At 29.8% G+C, this 19,543-nt stretch overlaps 1 protein-coding gene and 1 non-coding gene across 2 annotated transcripts in view; one reads left to right on the forward strand and one right to left on the reverse strand.

Moving 5' to 3' along the window:
- Positions 1–2,956: 2,956 nt before the first annotated feature.
- The window catches only part of Smp_020170 (voltage-dependent calcium channel), a gene marked incomplete at both ends in the record, with an annotated part of 167,914 nt that continues 151,327 nt past the window's right edge, over positions 2,957–19,543 (forward strand). The window contains one exon of the mRNA XM_018793451.1: positions 2,957–3,205. Coding sequence (XP_018647963.1) covers positions 2,957–3,205 — 249 coding nt within the window. The remainder of the gene's footprint in view (positions 3,206–19,543) is intronic.
- Positions 6,006–6,072, reverse strand: Smp_tRNA_00941_Gln_TTG.1.1. Its single transcript has one exon. It is a non-coding gene (tRNA).

Here is a 19,543-nt window from a genome sequence, read left to right on the forward strand (position 1 = left end):
TATACTACTGAAAACTATATTTGATATTATATTCATTGAACAAACAGCGATTTGAATTCAGTGACTTATATTCGATTTCTTACTGTTTATAGTAAATATTCTACTATGAAATTAAATAAAGTATGACACTGAAGATACTAATAGAGATTTATCATAGTAGATGAAATGTGTTGTTAATTATTAAACAAACCATTTATAACATGATCTTTACAACACTCAGTCAGTGAAATGAAGTCCAACATGAAACGTCTGTATCTCAATCGATTACTTATGAAATATAATTACCCCATACGTAACCATAGCTATAGCTCTTTTTAAGGATGAAAATATACTTACTCATTAATTGCGATATATCACTGCTGTATCATGTTGTAATACAGTCTCATACTCCAAAATTGGGCTTGATGAAATGTTGACGAAAATTTATATGAACTGAAATATCATTTGCTTTATTAAGTTTGACTACTAAATTATTATTTTTGAGAGTTTAACTGAATTGTGGTGTTTACTACTTATGTTGACAAACATAAGTAATGTGTGACACTAATCATAAGAAGAATGCGCGGCAGCAGAGGGCTATGAAGGTCGACTTGAAGAAAACGGAACGGAAAATAGAAAGGAATTGTGAATTGAAAGAATCATACAGAATGTAAAGGATAATTCATGGAAGATTTACAAATGAAGTATTTAATGTATGGTTCTCATATTCTAGCAATATATTCCGTCATTTTTCATTAAACGATAAATTGATTGTTCTTATCTGGGCTCGTTCATTGCAGAATTTTGAGTATTTTTGAGTCGTAAGCGAAACTAATTATTTTCTACCATAGGAAATAACACTTTAAAAAAGTTTTAAAATTTAAAGAAATTGACAAATAAGTTGCTATCTCTGAAAGTTAGATGAAAAAATGATGGTCGGTGTGATTATGTATAATAATAAGTGTTTACGAACGGTTTTTGCAATCGGAAATCCGCTTACATTACAGGTTCAAATCAGCTTCTTAAGCTATTAAAACTAGGAATCCATCGATAAGTGTTTCACTTTAGTTCAAGACTTCTCTTTAGCGCGCACTCACAATCTCAAACGGAATTAAAATCAAGGTCTTATGGTTAGTGTTACTGCTAGTACAATGCCGTATCAGAGTGTTGTCCGACACATTCAAACTTATTCTCGATCGTCGCGCAATTAAAGCTGATAAATATGATAGAAATAGTAAGGGGAATGACCATGCTTAGTAAGTCTGCATCCTGCGCGGATCGTCTCAATATTACTTTAGGTCACAAGCGTTATAAGTAAAGATGGGTGGTAGCTAGCGGTGGAATCCAGAATGTGCGTCTCATCTTATTTGGAACTTGTCAGCTGGATGTACATGTATTCCAGAGTTGATGTGCACTCCAGGACTATTTGTCGAAGGATTATAAAATATCGGGAAAACACATTTAATTCTTTTGACTCATCTCAAATTTATTATTTCTATAACAAAATAAGATTATATTGTGAAATCGTAAGATCAATCAATCTCATATTTTTTTTTAATTTATGAAGCATGAACTTTTTAATTACTAATTATTCAATTAAGGAATCTACGGATAACTGCTTAACCATGAACTAATTATACTTTTCTTTTTACCTTTATGAGTATCATAGATCCATGAAACAAAATACCTTAGGGAGTTAAGTTTAGTTTGAATCATTCATCGTTATTACTAAAATTGTTTATAAATTATAATGTTAATTATCAGAAGGGGTTTTTGTGGAGATTTAGTATTTTCATAGTTGAAAACATGAGTCAATTGAAGCTAGACCACCATGGAAAACCTGGAAGCACTGGACGGCTGTTTCGTCCTATTATGGGACTCCTCAGCAGTGCGCATCCGATTTACCGCACTCGCGAGATTCGAACGCAGGACCTAGCAGTCTCGAGACAGAGCCCTTAACCGATAGACCACTGAGCAGGCATCCAACGGCGTTAATGGCTAACTTCAACGGCCGTCCAGTGCTTCCAGGTTTTCCATGGTGGTCTAGCTTCAATTGACTCAGGCTTTCAACTATAAATTATAAACTTAAATTTTTTAAAAATGTAATTAATTATTTCATTAGTTTGTATATTGTGTCAAAATTATTTTCAATTATATTGGATAATTTTGTTAAATGAATTCAAGTTTTACTACCATTTATCAATAAGGCATATAGCTACTTACTTACTTATTCAATCCTCCCTTATCAACTGCTTATATTTTTACCAAATTTATATATATATATATATATCTACAAAAATAAAGATACTTGGTTATTAGTCAACTAAGATGATATATAAAATAGTGGGATAGATACACTTTCAGTGGGACAGACTTAAAGCATAACTCACACATGTGAGCATATTACAAATTTTTAATGCTTCTGTATATAATTTTTTATACCTGTCTAGTTATCTATCTACCTACCATCCTACTTAACAACCTATCATATATGCAAACATATATATATATATATATATATAGTCATAGATATATAGTATCTGTTGGAAAGCCTTGATCTCATTAGGACAGTGCTCAATTTAGGATCAGAAACTTTTTTTTCTTGAAAAAAGGAACAAGATATTCAGTCTAACAGATGGAACTAAAAATACATATGGAATATTAATTCTTGGAAGAGTGCACAATTTTATCTGTAATCAAATAATAGGATATTTTAACTCTTGGAATATATATTTCTATCGTTTAAAGATTGTATTCTTTAATACAAGCATCCATGTTTATCAGTTTTGTATATTTTCAAGATGATACTACAATATTTCATATTGAAACCTGAAAAGAAAATGTTATTTTCTTCCAGGAACGTAAAATTAACTGATAGTTCCATTAATTTAATCTTCAACAAATGAACTACATTAAGTAAACTATTTATTAGAAAATTGTACTGGTGATATATATGTAATTTTAAAACTATTTGATAATGATATCAACCAGTGATACGATAACTAATCAAGATATTAATAATCATCCTATAAATGTACAAAATAAACGATCAGATATTGATCAAAGATTAAATCGTGATCCTAAATATGAAACAATTAATCAATTAGCTAAAGATACATTGAATATTGAATTACCAGAATCACAAAGTTCAACAAATCGTGCACTTTTTGTTTTTTCAAAAAATAATTTAATACGTAAAGCAGCACGTAACATAATTGAATGGGGATATCCTTTTCACTGGTTACTAATAATGTGGAAGTTAGCATTAGTAATGAATAAGTTTTTTTTCTTTTATCAAAGTTAAATTTTTATTGTCGGTATATCGTCATAGATTGTTAAGAATGTTGGAGTTAATTTATTATTTTCTAAACAGCAACTATTTCCTCATGGTGGAGATAAATCAATTTTCACTTGTTTACATCACGGACTGATTTTTGCTAGCAAACCATTGAAAGCAAAGTAATACTCGACAACTATTTTATTGTACTATAAAATACCTTAACAGCGTACATACACGACTGCACTAGATGTTTAGAACTTCACCTGTAAGTCTAACGAAGAGCGCTTAATGTTTAGACCATTGAGTTGACATCTTCCGACTAACATATCTAACTTAAAACAATTCACAATGTCACCAAACTACCATCTCTTGGTATTAATAAGTAACTGGATTTGAATTGACACGGTTGATCTCCAATAGTCAAAATAAAAAAAAGACTTATGTCTTACAGTTATTCACTCATGAGCACATGGTTGTAATTACTATGGATGTTTTATGAAGAGTATTGAATACCAGTTTTACACAAAAATGATAATAAGTTTATCTATGATATTTCAATGTTCAGTTTTGGTAATAGAACTTTCCAACGTATTAGCACTAAAAAAAAGAGCTCTTCAAGTTAGATATTACTGTTTATGTAATTTAAATTTGTTTGTATCAGTCAGTATCTAAATCCATTTTTAGGATATCATTTCACTAGATAGACAAAATTTTTTTTAACTTATTATACATAAGACAACAGATATTTAAGTCGTTTGGCTTTAAAGATTCTGTCTTTAGTAACTGATGTTTTGAATTCATAATTGTTCAATTTTATTGGTATAAACTATAAGGTTGATTGTGAGTGTTTTAGTAGTAAAACAGCATATTTTATATACTTTTAATTAAATTCTGTTAAATAAACTCTATACGACTGAAACTATGTTAGAAAAGTGTTTTTTTTAAAGTTGCTTAACATCATGAATTGATTTCAATTAAATGTCAGAGGAGAATAAAGAGATGTTTCATATTAGTAAGCGACTTTTCAGAAATAATACATCTAAGATCATATCAGTCACTGAACTCAGCTGTGATGTAAGCTATCTGTAGCAATTAAGTGATCTCTACTAACCTCTTATCCAAATAGAATATAAGTTTTATTATTAGTGATGGAGTTAATAAATTCACAGTTCTGTTATACTACTATTTTTTATTAAGTATTATTTTTTCTCATCTAAACAATTAGCTAATATTGGTATCATTTATTAGGTGATTTTATCAGCTTGATATTTCAAGTAAGTTTTCAAATATTATTCTGATGAGTCATGACGGTTTGATTTTTAATTTAATTTGAAATAGATTAGATTTCCACGTTGTTGATAATTTTGACCGAAATTTGATTAGTCTTGGTTAGTTTTATGTGCACCCTGTGCAGATGGCTTCGATACAGGCAACAAGATAACATAACCAATCTCGATTTGAGTTAAAACTCATTTCTCTTACATAAGTGAACAACACATTAGCTGGTTAGGTAACTCAGTGCCGTTTGAAGAGATCGGCATTGCGTTAGAAACCTAGAGTGAATATAATTACTGGAACGAATGTATATTTAACTAAACTCACGTCTTGAATTTCGTTGCTAGTCATATTCTCTCTGTTCTTTACTAATTGCACATTTTAATGAGAATTATTACATTCAGTATGACATCTTTAGTCAATTTGATGCATTTTTATTCGTGTTATAGTTAAGAGAACATTTTATTGTTCGTGCAGAAATCAATAAATTCAAGTAGATATCATAACTAATCGGAAATCTAATTACTACAAATTAACTCAGAGAAATCAATGTTTTTCTACTTGTTATCACTGTTATCGGTCGATAGTAGGAATGATGTTTGTTGGGTAAAGTTTAAAATCAGCCGTTCAGTCATCATTTTATGAATAAATAATTAGTTGAGATCGCAAATCATGCTGAGAAGTCCCATAATAGGACGAAACGGCAGTCCAGTACTTCCAGGTTTTCTATGGTGGTCTAGCTTCGATTGATACATGATCTCAATTATCAGATTAAATAATTATTAAATTAAAAATATGATGGAAAAGGAATTAATTCTTAGTTAAAGATAAATTATATTTTCAAGAAAAATTTGTTTAAAGACAGTGTTTAGCATTTGATAGGAAAACGTTAGTTAAATTTTCTTTTAAACCATGAATTTTTATACAAATTAATATTTAGCTTACAATTATATAATTAGCAATTTGGTATATGCAAATATGACAAGTTGCTTATTGGATCGATCAGTTTGTTAGTTTTGGTCAACATGAAGATAAAGCTTCATTCATAACCATGTGATTAACACTGACCAATTTCTAGACAGAAGTCTACAAGGAAAGCTTTGATCTGTGGGAATTATTCATCGACGGAATTAGATGACGTATATTGTAAATTCTTTGAGACTAAATTAATACACCATTAACTTTCAATTTAGTAACTTTAATGCACATAGCTTACAGGATTTTATGTCGATTATTCCTTGTAGACTTGACATGTGAGAAAGTCTTAAATCGAGACAATTAGTTGTCCAAAACTTTAGTGGTTTCTTGAAGATATCTGAATTTCTAACACAAAAGATTTTGGATTATTCAGTTTTTCCATACAGTCACCTTAATAAACTAATTTGTTTGTATTATAAGCAAAGATGGACAGTGGCTAGCAGTGGAATTCAAGACGTGCGTTTCGTCCTATTGGGGACTCGTCAGATGGATATACTCTGAGAATCGAACCCAGTACCTTTCGCTTCAAACGCCATCGCGTTATCCACTCAGCTACTGAGTTCTGATAGCCACTTGTTTGTATTTTCCGTAAAATTTTATTATCGATAAATTAAATGATAATGGCATATATAAGAAGTTTTTTGTTTGTTTGATATAATGAAATGTGTTAAAATGTATCTAAAACGTCAATCAATATATATTCAATATCCAATTCTTATCTATTCATATACAACTTGAATACTTTGATCCATTCGAAATTTTGTTACAATAAAACAAAAAATACACACGAACATTGATTAGTAAGGTCATATTTATTGTTAAACAAATTCAATAAACACTTGAATATGATAAAAAGAAAGAAACTTTTTTCTTTTCTGTTAAAATAATTTGTACATTACTAGAGTTTATTTTTTTTTATATGATCTAAAATAATTTTGTTTACACCAATCAATCAATTTGTTTCCATATAAAATAAATTGGGTCACTTGTTTAACATAATTATTTATATATCGTAGTGATGGTGATGATGTCACAATCTTTACTGTTCACACGTAAATATATTTTTATATACAATGACTAAGAAGTATAATGTAATATATATTGTTCGATTAAAACAATATTGAATAGTGAATATTGAATTTTCGATCAATTTTTTTTTCGGGAAAACTAATTTTTGTCCAACGAAATAAAAAAAATTTTTTCCTGAATGAAAATGAAATCTAACACGATTGAGACTCATTAGATTTGGATACGGTAATTCGGTTGTATTATTTGTTTTATAATAAAAAGTCAGGTATTTAAATATTTGATATGAGAATGACGAAAGACAATTATGAATACTTTCATAGTTGAAATCATAAGTCAATTGAAGCTAGATCACTAAGGAAAACCTGGAAGCACTGGACGGCCGTTTCATCCTACTGCGGGACTCCTCAGCAGTGCGCATACACTCTAGTGGGAAGCAGTGACCAATGGAGTTCAAACAAGTCTGTTGTAGAGATATCAACTCAATGAAGACAATTGGTGAATGGTTGCTCAGAACATCGTGGATTGGTTGAAGTTAGACATTAACGCCGTTGGATGCCGGCTTAGTGGTCTATCGGTTAAGTGCTCTGGCGCGAGACTGGTAGGTCCTGGGTTCGGATCTCGCGAGTGTGGGATCGTGGTTGAGCACTATTGAGGAGTCTCGTACTAGGACGAAACGGTCGTTCAGTGCTTCCAGGTTTTCCATGGTGGTCTAGCTCCAATCGACTCATGATTTCAACTATGAAAATACTTAAGTCTCCAAAAAACCCCTTCTGAGTTATGACTATTGTAGGAATTTTTGTCAACTTCACCATTGTGAGACCTATAACTTTATGAAATGAATAGTTTTATTGGTAAAAAAACATATTTTCAAGGCAGAACTACAATGAATGACTTAAAGCATGTAATAAGACCAAAGTATACAATTATGTTGATTGGATAAATTAATCTGATCACTAGTAAAATCTCACTAGAATGATTGCTCTCAATCACTCAGTTAACAAAACACTCTATCAAATCATACAACAAACACTATTGAGAACATAATGATTTGGTCAATCAAACCACTCAGTTCGAAACTAATCTCATTACAAAATGCATTAAGCAATTATCGTCGAAATATCATCAGTACGAAGTTTTGATTGTGGGAACATGAATATTCGAATTTGTGATGAATAATTCACTGAATGATTATTTTTCATATGTTCAACTGTGTATGTCAAATCCATCAACTTTCACGATTTACAACAATATTCTCAAATATTCGATTTATTCTCATTTCTCTACAATGAACGATGAGTAGATAGTCGAATTAGGTGTGTGTGCGTGGTTGCTTACTCATGGACACGTTTTGGAATATGCCATCTTTGGTGTTATGGGTTACTGGAATGTGTATGCAAAATATTCCGTTACATATCCATTCATCGTATTCTCATAATCGATCGAGAATGAGATTGATTTCACTATATTCTACTGAAAAGTCGTGACGTCTTTTATCAAGTGAGTAATAAAAGAGTTATTCAATAGTGAGACGGAATGTAGATTGCATTATTTGTCTTGTGAAATAGAAAAAAATGAATCCTTATTTAATGTTTAAACAATATCTTGTTTATTGTATGCTTTAAATGTTCATAATATATTATTTAATGCGATGTACTATTGTACGGTATTGGAAAGTTCATAGTAAATATGAAACCATTGTTCTTTATTTTCTGATTTTCAGCACATCTTCGGACCTAATACTAAGTCGCACTGTGATCCTTATACTTTTTATTTTCAAACCTGAGTAAATGACTTTGATCGATGAAACAGTACTTTTTGGCTATATATATATAACGTTTATAAGTAGATATAAACTGTCCCAGTGCTTTTGTTCAGTGTAGATATTTTATTATCAGATATAATCTCATATGGTTTGTGAATAATAATTATTTTTTCTAAAAACTATTCCAACGAGTGGCTTATTTAATCAATCGATATTCTTATCAGATCACATCAGAAATTGTTTATTCAATAACCAATAAGAATAGGTGGCCTATTTTAAATTGAATATTTCGTCGAGAATTTCATTTAATCATAGTGTAAAAACGTCGAGAAGTTAGTTGAGTGTTTTTGCACAATTGTTTTATAGATATTTTCATACTGTATTTTGTATCACGGAATAACCGTAATCAGACAGTGATTGAAAACTAGGAAGCATTGAAGAGTAGTCTTATTTAAGTGGGCAATTCTTTAAACTGATCATTCATGATCGAAATGCTGGTTGAACTTCGTATTTTTAGGCTTTACAGTGAGTTCTTTAACTTTAAATATCTGAGTTAGTTTTCAAATGACAAAACGGACCATCCGTGTCATTGAAGAATAACAAAAAAAATCCAGCAAAGAAAATTTTCTCTTCAATCATTTTGTTCACTTAGTTTGTATAATCATATTTATAACTAATTTATATGCTGAAAATAGCACTCTATAGTGAAATAAAAAGGCGTTGAACCTGATTTTACAGCTTAAGTTGAAATGAAAATTTTCTACGCTGAGTTGTCTTTATTCTTCATAAACTTTAAAATCCACTTGTCTAGATGTATTAGTTAATACCCATACATACTGAAATGTTATATGCCTACTAAAGAATAGCTTCAAGAGAAAATTATCGGAGTTCTAATCAGAAGCCATGATCAATGGAAATCGGTTTCACTGATTGTAAGACAGTTTCTCACTGGTACCGTTTGTTGATAATTTAGAAATATTTTGAATTGTTTCAACCATGTAAACCATTGAACATCAACTTGGTGATTGAAATATTAAGTGATCACCGTGAGACGTAAAAGTGAAGGTTTAGATGCTTCTTAAATTTGAGGATGAATACTATTAAGGCATCCCATGATGTAACAAAACCGCTGCTGAGTACTCTCTTGTTTTTAGTAGCTGTTTAATTAATAAAAGTCTGTAACGTGAGATTGCTAAATTCAATAAAAACCAATGCTCCAGAGCTAAAAGTGTAGTTTAATATATGTGAAAAATTCTTTTCCATCAGTTATTAATTTTCGTGGTTTAGTAATACCCTAATGGGTAGTCAAAATTCAGTGTAACTGTTTCATCAACGTCTCGTTTCAGCTAGAGTTTTTTATTGTTCCATTTTTTATATTGTCAATTCTGTTAATCTTATAGTTTTTAGGTAGTGACTAGTGCAATAAACAAAGTGTTATTTTCGACAATTTTCTTTTCGTAGGTTTATATTTTAAAATTAACGACGTTTATTGGGGCGGGATAGATTTATTTATTACCTGGAAGTCCTTTGAAACAACCAATGGAATAAGATTCATAGTCAATGGAGAATAAAAATCTGTAATTTTAAGTTGAAATATAGTGATATAGCAAACATATTACTGTTACTGTTAATACTATTGTTTGAATTCACAATTAAGAGGAAAGAGGTTGTACAAATTTCTTTAGCCTACATGATTTGAGTCTGAATTTCTCTACTTCTCGTCTTTTTTTATATTCCAGACTGAATATGACCAACTTTTATTGATGGTATTTGTTTCTTGACTGCACTCCTTACTATTTATTGGCAATTCAAAAAAGACTAAACGTTCATATAACGGCCAATAGTTGAATCAATAAAATTCTATTAACAAATAGTTGTAAATATCATACTTGTTGAATATAATGTTAAATATATTGCTACATTTTTACAATTTCTAACTAAGTATTGTTGAGTTAGATTTTCTACTCATTGAGATATTACAAATATATTAATTTATTTATAATAATCTACCCAATGCTCAATTTATCCAAAATTAAGTACTGTTGAGTTATATGAATTCTGTGCTCAAATCTCAGTATTAAGTTTGATATTATGATACAGATAATTATAAATGATCAATAAGAAATAAATAAATGGACTCAATTCTTTGATCTCTCTTCTAGCAAATCTAATCATCTGTGAATCGATTTGCCTACTGATTTCTTTTTATATTTTAATTAGAGATAATTGAATAATTTCAATTATGTAAATAGGTATTTTCTAAGGTTGATTAATATACTTTTGAAGGAATGTTTATCAATGAATTTTGTTTCTTTTTTATCCATAATACTATAACTAAAAATTAAGTTTTTGAATAAAAATCAATATTAGGATTTTTAACTAAACTGTAATTTGAACCTAACAACATGAATAAATAATTTAAATAATTTTAATAGTTGAGATCATGAATCAATTGAAGCTATACCACCATGGAAAATTTGGAAGCACTGCTGAGGAGTCCCATAATAGGACGAAACGGCCGTCTAGTGCTTCCAGGTTTTCCATGGTGATCTAGCTTCAATTGATTCATGTTCTCAACTAATAAAATTACTTCCATGTCCACAAAACCCCTTCTGATAATAATTTAAATAATGTTTTACACTATATAAAAGAATTTTAGTTTCATTCACCTTGTTCACTATTCATAGAGGGTAAGTAATAATGGAATAATAGGTATTTCAAATAGATAACTTGTTGGATTAACTTTATTCCATTTATTATCTCAGTGATTATAAATAGAAAAAAAAACACTGTGGATTTTTCTATATTTTCTAGAACACATTTTAAATTAGTATTAGCAACAACATATGTGGCATTAAATAAATCAGTTTACTTCCCAAGTATGGGAAAGTCAAACAATAAAAAGGTACTTAATAAAGATACATTTTAAATTTTAGAGTAGTATATTAAATTTGAAAACAAAATAGAATAGAATGAACAATTTCCTTCTAATTCAAATAAACTGATTTCCTTTAATTTAAATTATACTATTTTCTATTTATGTATGATCAATGAAACAATGAATTAACTATTGTACAACTTAGAAAAATAACCCTTAATTTAAGTTTAAAATATTACAAACAAAGGAAAGTTGTATGTTTTTACTAAGAGAATATAAACATAAGTTTTTCTACAACGAAAATAGTTGGAGTATACTGAAATGACGATAATACAAGTGAACAATCTCAGAAGGGGCTTTTGTGGATATTATAGTAATTTCAATCGTTGAGATCATGAGTCAATTGAAGCTAGACCATCATGGGAAACCTGGAAGCACTAGACAGCCGTTTCGTCCTATTGTGGGACTCCTCAGCAGTGCGCATCCATGATCCCGCCTCTCAATATTCGAACCCAGAATCTATCAGTTTCGCGCGCAAGCGTTTAACTTCTAGACCACTGAGCCGGCATCCAACGGTGTTAATGTCTAATGTTAACTAATCCACGAATTTGAGCGATGCACCCGCCATTGTCTTCATTGATTTGATATCTCACAACAGATCTGGTTGAACTGCACTGGTCACTGCTTCTCACTAGAACTCCAGGAAATACCTCTTGAAGTCAGTTACTAGTAAGTATATGTTGGTTAGTTACTTCCTTTTTTGTTGTTTAATTTTCTTTAAACTGGCCAGTTACATTTACTTTCAGAATCGATCAATATTTGATCTGATCAATAAATCATGTCACTGTCATTGAATAAAGTTTTTATAAATAAATGAAGAAAAAGAACTACTTTTGACATTAAAGTTAGCTAAGAAAAGGGAAATTGTCCGTATGTTTTGTAAAAAACTTTTGGATCGTACATATCTGACTGCGAGATTTAAATAAGGATAAAACTCTTTTTTTCTGTGACATAAATATATGTGACAGTAAAATACAAAGCAGTTATATGATTTTTAAAGAGTTTAACATTCAACCATCAGAATTTATATTCCAATCCATACCTGACTATTTAGGCTTAAAAATATGGGTAGTTTCACTAAGTTTCTCTCATACATACAAATAAAATAGTCGTAGTAAAGTATATGAATCTTTTGACTCAGTTACTAAATTACATTTACAGAGATCAGTTTTATTTGTGATTTTGTAATTTTAATATTTTGTTTTGGTAAACAAAGGTGTAAACATCTTTCAGTTGGCCACTAGTTGTAAGTTGACTAAACGGTTTGTGAAATCTGTTAAAAGTTGATTACTCAAGAAAAACTGAAATTACTTCTAAACAAACAATGAGTCTGTACTAGGGGAGCATACAACTGTACACATATGCAATAATGTTTCAATACTTAAATCATTTGGAGAAAAATATGAGAGTGAACGCATAATATACACTTAATCTTTCTAAGTGTCAAACTGTTAATTTCAGCCTGAGATATGAACAACATTTAAACACTATTGGAATTCCACAAAGTTTGTACTATTGGAGTTTGTCTTAAAAACAGTGTCAAAGGTTATTCAATTTGAAGTAAATTTTCCCTCTCATATTTTTTGGTCTTCCCATGTTTTATTAATATCGAAGGAAGTTTTCCGTTTGACTCATTGAATAAAGAGCCTCCATGCTTTTGACATTACTCGACATTCAACTTAACGATTTGTAAATTCTTGTATATTACCTAGTACTCTTTACTGTCCCCTATTATTATTCTTGGGCAATTGATAGAAAAATTTTGCTGCGTTGAGAAGAGTTCTAAAGGCAGCTTGTAAAGTGTGTAGTGAATCTTTTGAGGTAATTATGAATATGGTTATGGACAGACATTTAAAATCTCTGAAAGTCCTTGTAATTATTATCATATCAGATATTGACCATCCGTTTCGTTTACATCTTTCTCTTCGTGTATCTTCTGGTAGAATCACACATCAATACATTAGAATCCGTGCACCTAAGTAAAAGCATAAATGCGTTACAATACCGTATCTAGCAAATATAAGTGACGGACAAGTTCCGACAGCCTACCTAGTTATTAACTTGTAGTTTTAAACATGTTTCCAATTACTAGTTGTTAAGATTCTTTTCTTAAAAAACATTTCATTTTATGCCAGGAACGTTATTTGCTTATTCCAAATATATATAAATGCAGTTGTTGACGCCTTTTGTTTTTTTGTAAGAGAAACTTGTTGAAATATTGCGTGCTGAGAATTTCATATTGTACTGAATATATAATATTGAATGGAGACATTATCAATAATAATGAACCTGTGATCTATCAAGATGGCTTTTAGACGAGAATAAATGTATATATGATATATTTTAGTTTGAAATTGTACAATACATAAAGCAGTAAATTAGCAGTCAACCAACTATATTCTACCCACCTAGTTGAAATCATGTTTTCCATCGAATTCACACTGATCATCACAATTATTATTCCATGATTATTTATATATATTGCTAACATAACTGATGATTGAGTAGTTTCCCGTGTTATGCTTATATATTCTATTATTACTGATCAAATGCCATCAATCACGCTCCCATGCCAGTAGCATCTTGAATAACTCAATGTAAACGTATCAGATTTTGAAACTGGGTGATGCTGAATCAAACTACACAGAATGCATCACTTTATTGATAAGTGCCAACTAGCATAAAACGTAGGCATAGGGTTTTCTGTGGGCTTCTTCCAATCACTGAACACACGAAAGAATACTGCATTTCAAACAATATTACATTATAGATCAGAAGGGGTTTTGTGGAGACAATTGGTGAAAGGTTGCTCAATTTCGTGGATTGGTTGAAGTTAAACATTAACGCCGTTGGATGACGACTTAGTATTCCATAGGATAAGTGCTCTGGAGCGAGATTGATAGGTCCTGGGTTCGAATCTCATGAGGCGGGATCGTGGATGTGCACTGCTGAGGAGTCCCATAATAGGACGAAACGGCCGTCCAGTGCTTCCAGGTTTTCCATGGAGGTCTAGCTTCAATTGACTCATGTTTTCAACTATGAAAATATTACATTGTCTTCATAATTATTAAATAACATATATCTAGTCTTCATTGTCTCACTTCATTAAAATGTATAACCATAAATAAATATTAATTAAATATTTCAGTAATTACATTATGTCCTTTCATTTAAGGAGAACAAGTGTTTAAAAAAACCGGTAAAAAAACTATTTCCAAATAGGGAAGAATAAAAGAAGTAAATATGTTTCAAACTTTTTTCGGAGTATAATTAGAACAAAATAAATGAACATAATTATCTCCCTTTCACTTCATTCCTATATCTCCATTCTATATCCCAATCTACCATCCTTAATGAATAATTAATCAAAAAATGAAATGGTATGATTTAAAGAACATGGTTTAATAAATTAATTGTTCAATTCAAATGATTAATTTTATTTTAAATCAAAAGATTATGTTTTGATTTTTATCCAATTTATTGTTTTTGAATAGATTAATTGAATACTTAGACTAACAAGATTCACTTTCATTAAAATATTTATTTTCATAGTTGAAAGCATGAGACAATTGAAGCTAGACCACCAAGGAAAACCTGGCAGCACTGGATGGCCGTTTCGTCCTATTGTGGGACTCCTCAGCAGTGCGCATCCACGATCTCGCCTCGTGAGATTCGAACCCTTGGTGGTCTAGCTTCAATTGACTTATGCTTTCAACTATGAAAATACTGAAATCTCCATAAAACCCCTTCTAATATTATTTATTATTATATATTCTAATGATTTGAATAATTTATTGTTTTATTTAAACTAAGAAAAATAATTGAAAAATATTTTTTTTTCATTGTTTTGGACCGATATCAGTCTGAAAATTATTTTGATTCCAGGTTTTTATGCAATTAGCTTAGATTATCCTTTACTAGTTAATTTCTTTGTCAAGCAATTTTATGTTACAAAGGTATTGGTGTTGATATTACAGAGTACTTTTCATTCCTGGTATACTATTACGATTATTAAATGTCTTTTGATGACATTTGTTCGACATTTAAATTGATCGAACTTTATGAGTTGTTAATCCACATTGACACTTCAGATATCGATCTTGAAAGTTGTTTTTATTAAACAAATTATTTGTGTTTAATTCATCAGTTGAATTGAACTAGTCTAAACAACGCACGTAGCTAGATAACTGAGTCCCTATTTTATACAAACTAGGACTCGTTGGTATGTTTCATATGTAATCTGATGAAAAACATGTTTTCTTTTCTGCATATAATATATTTTAATGAGTTAATCGGAGTGCAAGATTGTTTAGTCACTTATCTTTAAGATTTGTAAAAGTCTAACACCACTATTCAAAATGTAGAATGTTTATTAAATCTAATTAAGGATTGAAACGTGTTAGAATTTAATTCATCTTAACATCTAAATGTATGCGGATTATTTATCTGATAACAGAGAATCCATTGGCTCAAAATTGGATCTTTTTACAATTAATGTGTTGCATAATATTTATTTTCACGATCATCTAACATTGATAAGGTATAAAAATAAATATTCCCAGTTTTTATTGATTCCAGTTCCATAGATACGATTTTTATTTTCGACCAATAATTATAAAAAAACATGACTGCTGTTTTGTAACGAAGAAAGTGAAATAAAATAAAATTTACAAAGTAAAACTTCGATTCCTATAATTACATCATCAAATAGATCATATCATGTAACGTTTCATAAAAAAGCCTCCCAAAAGATCAACATGATTAACTGTAAACAACCCAAAAACTAATGAGAATTATTGATAGCAGCTCAGGATAAACGAAAAAAGAAACATTAAGTCACATAATTACCCTACATCATATTACCACAATATAAGATATTTGTTTATCCTAGCATAAGAAATACTGTATATAGTAGATGCTTTTGTAAACTTACTGAATTATTCATTCTTATATTATTCAACCTTATTAAATATGTATTATACATTGTTATCATAACATAGATGTTTCCATGATAGAAAACAAAACAAACCAAAACATTTAAGTTAAAAAAAATATCAAAACAGATCTCAATAAATTATCTTTTTTTTCTATGTGAAGTGTGGCCAATTGGTTACTTCCTCGTATGTTTTTTTCTTGTTTTTTTTATATTTTTCTCATCAAGATTAGATTAGCTACTGTTTAAACTTCCTGTTAAACCACACCCAAATTATGAAAATTTTGTTGTTGAATATTTCTATTATTATCATTAATAAATGTATTAACACCATCGTTATTATTAACTTTAATTAGTTAGTAGTATAGTAAGTCTAAGTATTATTCACTTTATTAGTAATGGGTTACATTTTGATATTTGAAGTGAATTAACTGAAATATATCGTTGTTACTATTGTCTGTTAAATGTATATTATCTTGGTATATTGTATATTACCCCTACAAGTATTTCATTTATATGTCAAATGTTTCACTTAGAAAGACGTATCGGTAAGCTGATAACAATTAACCACTTTGAATAACTTTTGAATTCTTCTTGAATCGGTAGAGAATATCATTGGCGTTTTAAGTGGAGGTAGTTCAGTGTTGAAAGTTTTCAGATATATATTTAAGTTATATCTAATCATGATGTTGTGTACTTGAAAACAAAACTGACATATTTTGTAAAATTTTATAGTTTAATCTAATGATTGTATCATACTGTCAAATAGATGAGTTGATCATGTTACAAAATAATTTTTAAAACAAATAATAATGTTTCCATTGTAATCATAGTATTTAACTGTATTTATTTTGATAACAGTGTTAATTTTATAAGCACTCTGGTTGCTGATTCTAATACTGCATATGTATATACATACCATATTTTAAATGATATATCATAACTTCTATGAAACACCTATCCAGGTGAGTCCTGTCAGTTCAGGTTATTATAAAAGTCAATAGTTATATAGTTCAGTCAATGTTTTTAAAAAGATATGATCTCATCTCATGAATTCATAATATTGTACAAAATAAGTAGTACAGTTAGTTTCTAGGCTATACTTATTGTTTGACTTATCCATGATGGTATGATTGTTCTCATTTACTAATAATATTGTTTGTCATATACATTTCCATGTATTTTAAATTAAATTATGAAAGCTATTTGTACCATTAACATTATTTGGTTCAATATTGAAATAAGGTACAGAAAAGAAAAAAAAATTACATTGATTACATAACCGTATAAATTAAAATATTAAGTCGAAAAACAATGACGTCATTAAACAACAGCATAAAATATTGATAGTTAATTAAGTTATTTTATCATAGATTCTCTATTAATTTCAACATGTCACAGTAAACCAATCCAAAATCATAATTATAATTTACATGTACATTACGCCCTAACAACATAAGCATATAATCGTAGACTAAAAAACAACCGTTTTATACATCATTAGTTTCATGGTAATGAACAATGTTTACTAAAGCAATTTAAATCGTTGATGATATTATGCATAGTCTTGATGAGTTAGAATAAAAAATCATGAATAAAAGAAATCTTACTATTTTCTATCTACTACGTAACCTATATACATTCATATTGTCCTTACGTTTATGAAGTATGAAAGAGTTATGAATTCTGACATAAAATGATTGAAAGTACTCGGCAAGAAACTTACAAGGATCATTACTCCCCTCAAAAAATTGATAGCGTTCCCTCCTGAAGAGTTGCAACTACCTCAGTAACCTCGATCCAAGGTTTACTGTCGACTGACTTTAAATAACTCACAATAGAATATATTGTACTGGATGCAGAGTCAATCAGAATATTTACCACACTGCATCTTGATCTATGGAATTCGGCTAGCAATAAAGACTGAAAAAAACATGATATTGATTAGCACACAGTGATCAGTCAATGAGAATACTAGTTCATTTACCTCAATATGAGCCATCAGTCATTTCTATTACCGTTAGTGCGGTTGTGTAACAATTAAAACCAAGGTAGGGGAACTAGGTTTAAATGCAGTTATTGTACTGACTGACTAGTTTGTATCAAGAATTACAAAGGTTTATATTAACCTGGTAGTGATGTTAACAACCTAATTTTAATCAGTTTTCGATGATATACGCGAATCCTATGAGGATCACCTCGATATGCTCTTTTTGTCAAATGTTTTTTAAGCATCAAACCAGTTAAGCAAGTTAGTGGCCATCTGGGATCAGCAACTCAGTGAATCAGTTTTTGTTGTTTTAAGTGAAAGTTAATAGGTTCGAATCCTATCGTGAACTTAAGAACAAGTATATATTTATCTCTAGCTGACAAGCCTCAAATAAGATGTAACAGAAGTCTCAAGTTCCACTGCTAACCATAAATCATCTATTCTCTCACAGCTTTGTTATAGTTTAAAGCTCTAGTACAGCACAAAAGCATTTCTTTAAAATATCAGGTACACCATTCTAATTAGTAATTATAAAGGTGACACACAGGCTTAGTATGATTTGTCTAAAATGTGACAATATTCAATTTCACAGGGAATATAAATGCATTTTTCTTTTAATTAGAAAATATTCCCGGGAATTAATTATTGAAGGGCATATATATACATTATATATGGAGAAGAAAACCATTGCACAATATGCATTTCAAATGTCAATGTCAATAAAGAACAATTAAAACTACTTTTCAAAGTACTTTAAAATATATAAAGCGATAAATATTTACACTAATACTATTTGAAACAAAACGATTAACGAAATTTTCACTTTTTTGATGGAGTAGTTAGTTGTAGTATAATACACATTTCACATTACCAAATTCTTTTAGTAGAGAAGATGGCTTGAAAAAAGTGAATTTTTTAAAAAGGAAGATGAATTGATCAAGACGTTCTTTGGAGGTTAGTTCAATAACCTGGTTCTATTTGTTGCGTGTTGATTTTGGTTAGGGTATCAATAAAAACTAGAAAACATTGGATAACTTCTTTGATCATTGAATGCTAACCCAGTAATCTATTAGTTACGAGGTGAACGAGTAACTAGAAGGTCCTGATTTTGATCCTTGAAAGGTTAGTTAGTGAGTTCTCTTGATAATTCTTATGCTGAGGCAAAACTACTGTCCAGTACTTGCAGGTTTTCCCTGACAATTCAACTAAGGGTAACACCTCGATATAACTTGTGTACTTAATGGAGATTTTCTATAAAATCAATCAACGTGAATGCTTATGAGGCAACATTAAAATGAATTATTTAGTTCTCATATAAAACAATGAAAATTAAATGTCTGTCAAGTCATTGAATTCGTTTTACGTCCAGTAATCAAATT

Source organism: Schistosoma mansoni, chromosome 1 (genome assembly GCF_000237925.1).
Source record: "Schistosoma mansoni strain Puerto Rico chromosome 1, complete genome".
Lineage (NCBI taxonomy): Eukaryota > Metazoa > Platyhelminthes > Trematoda > Strigeidida > Schistosomatidae > Schistosoma > Schistosoma mansoni.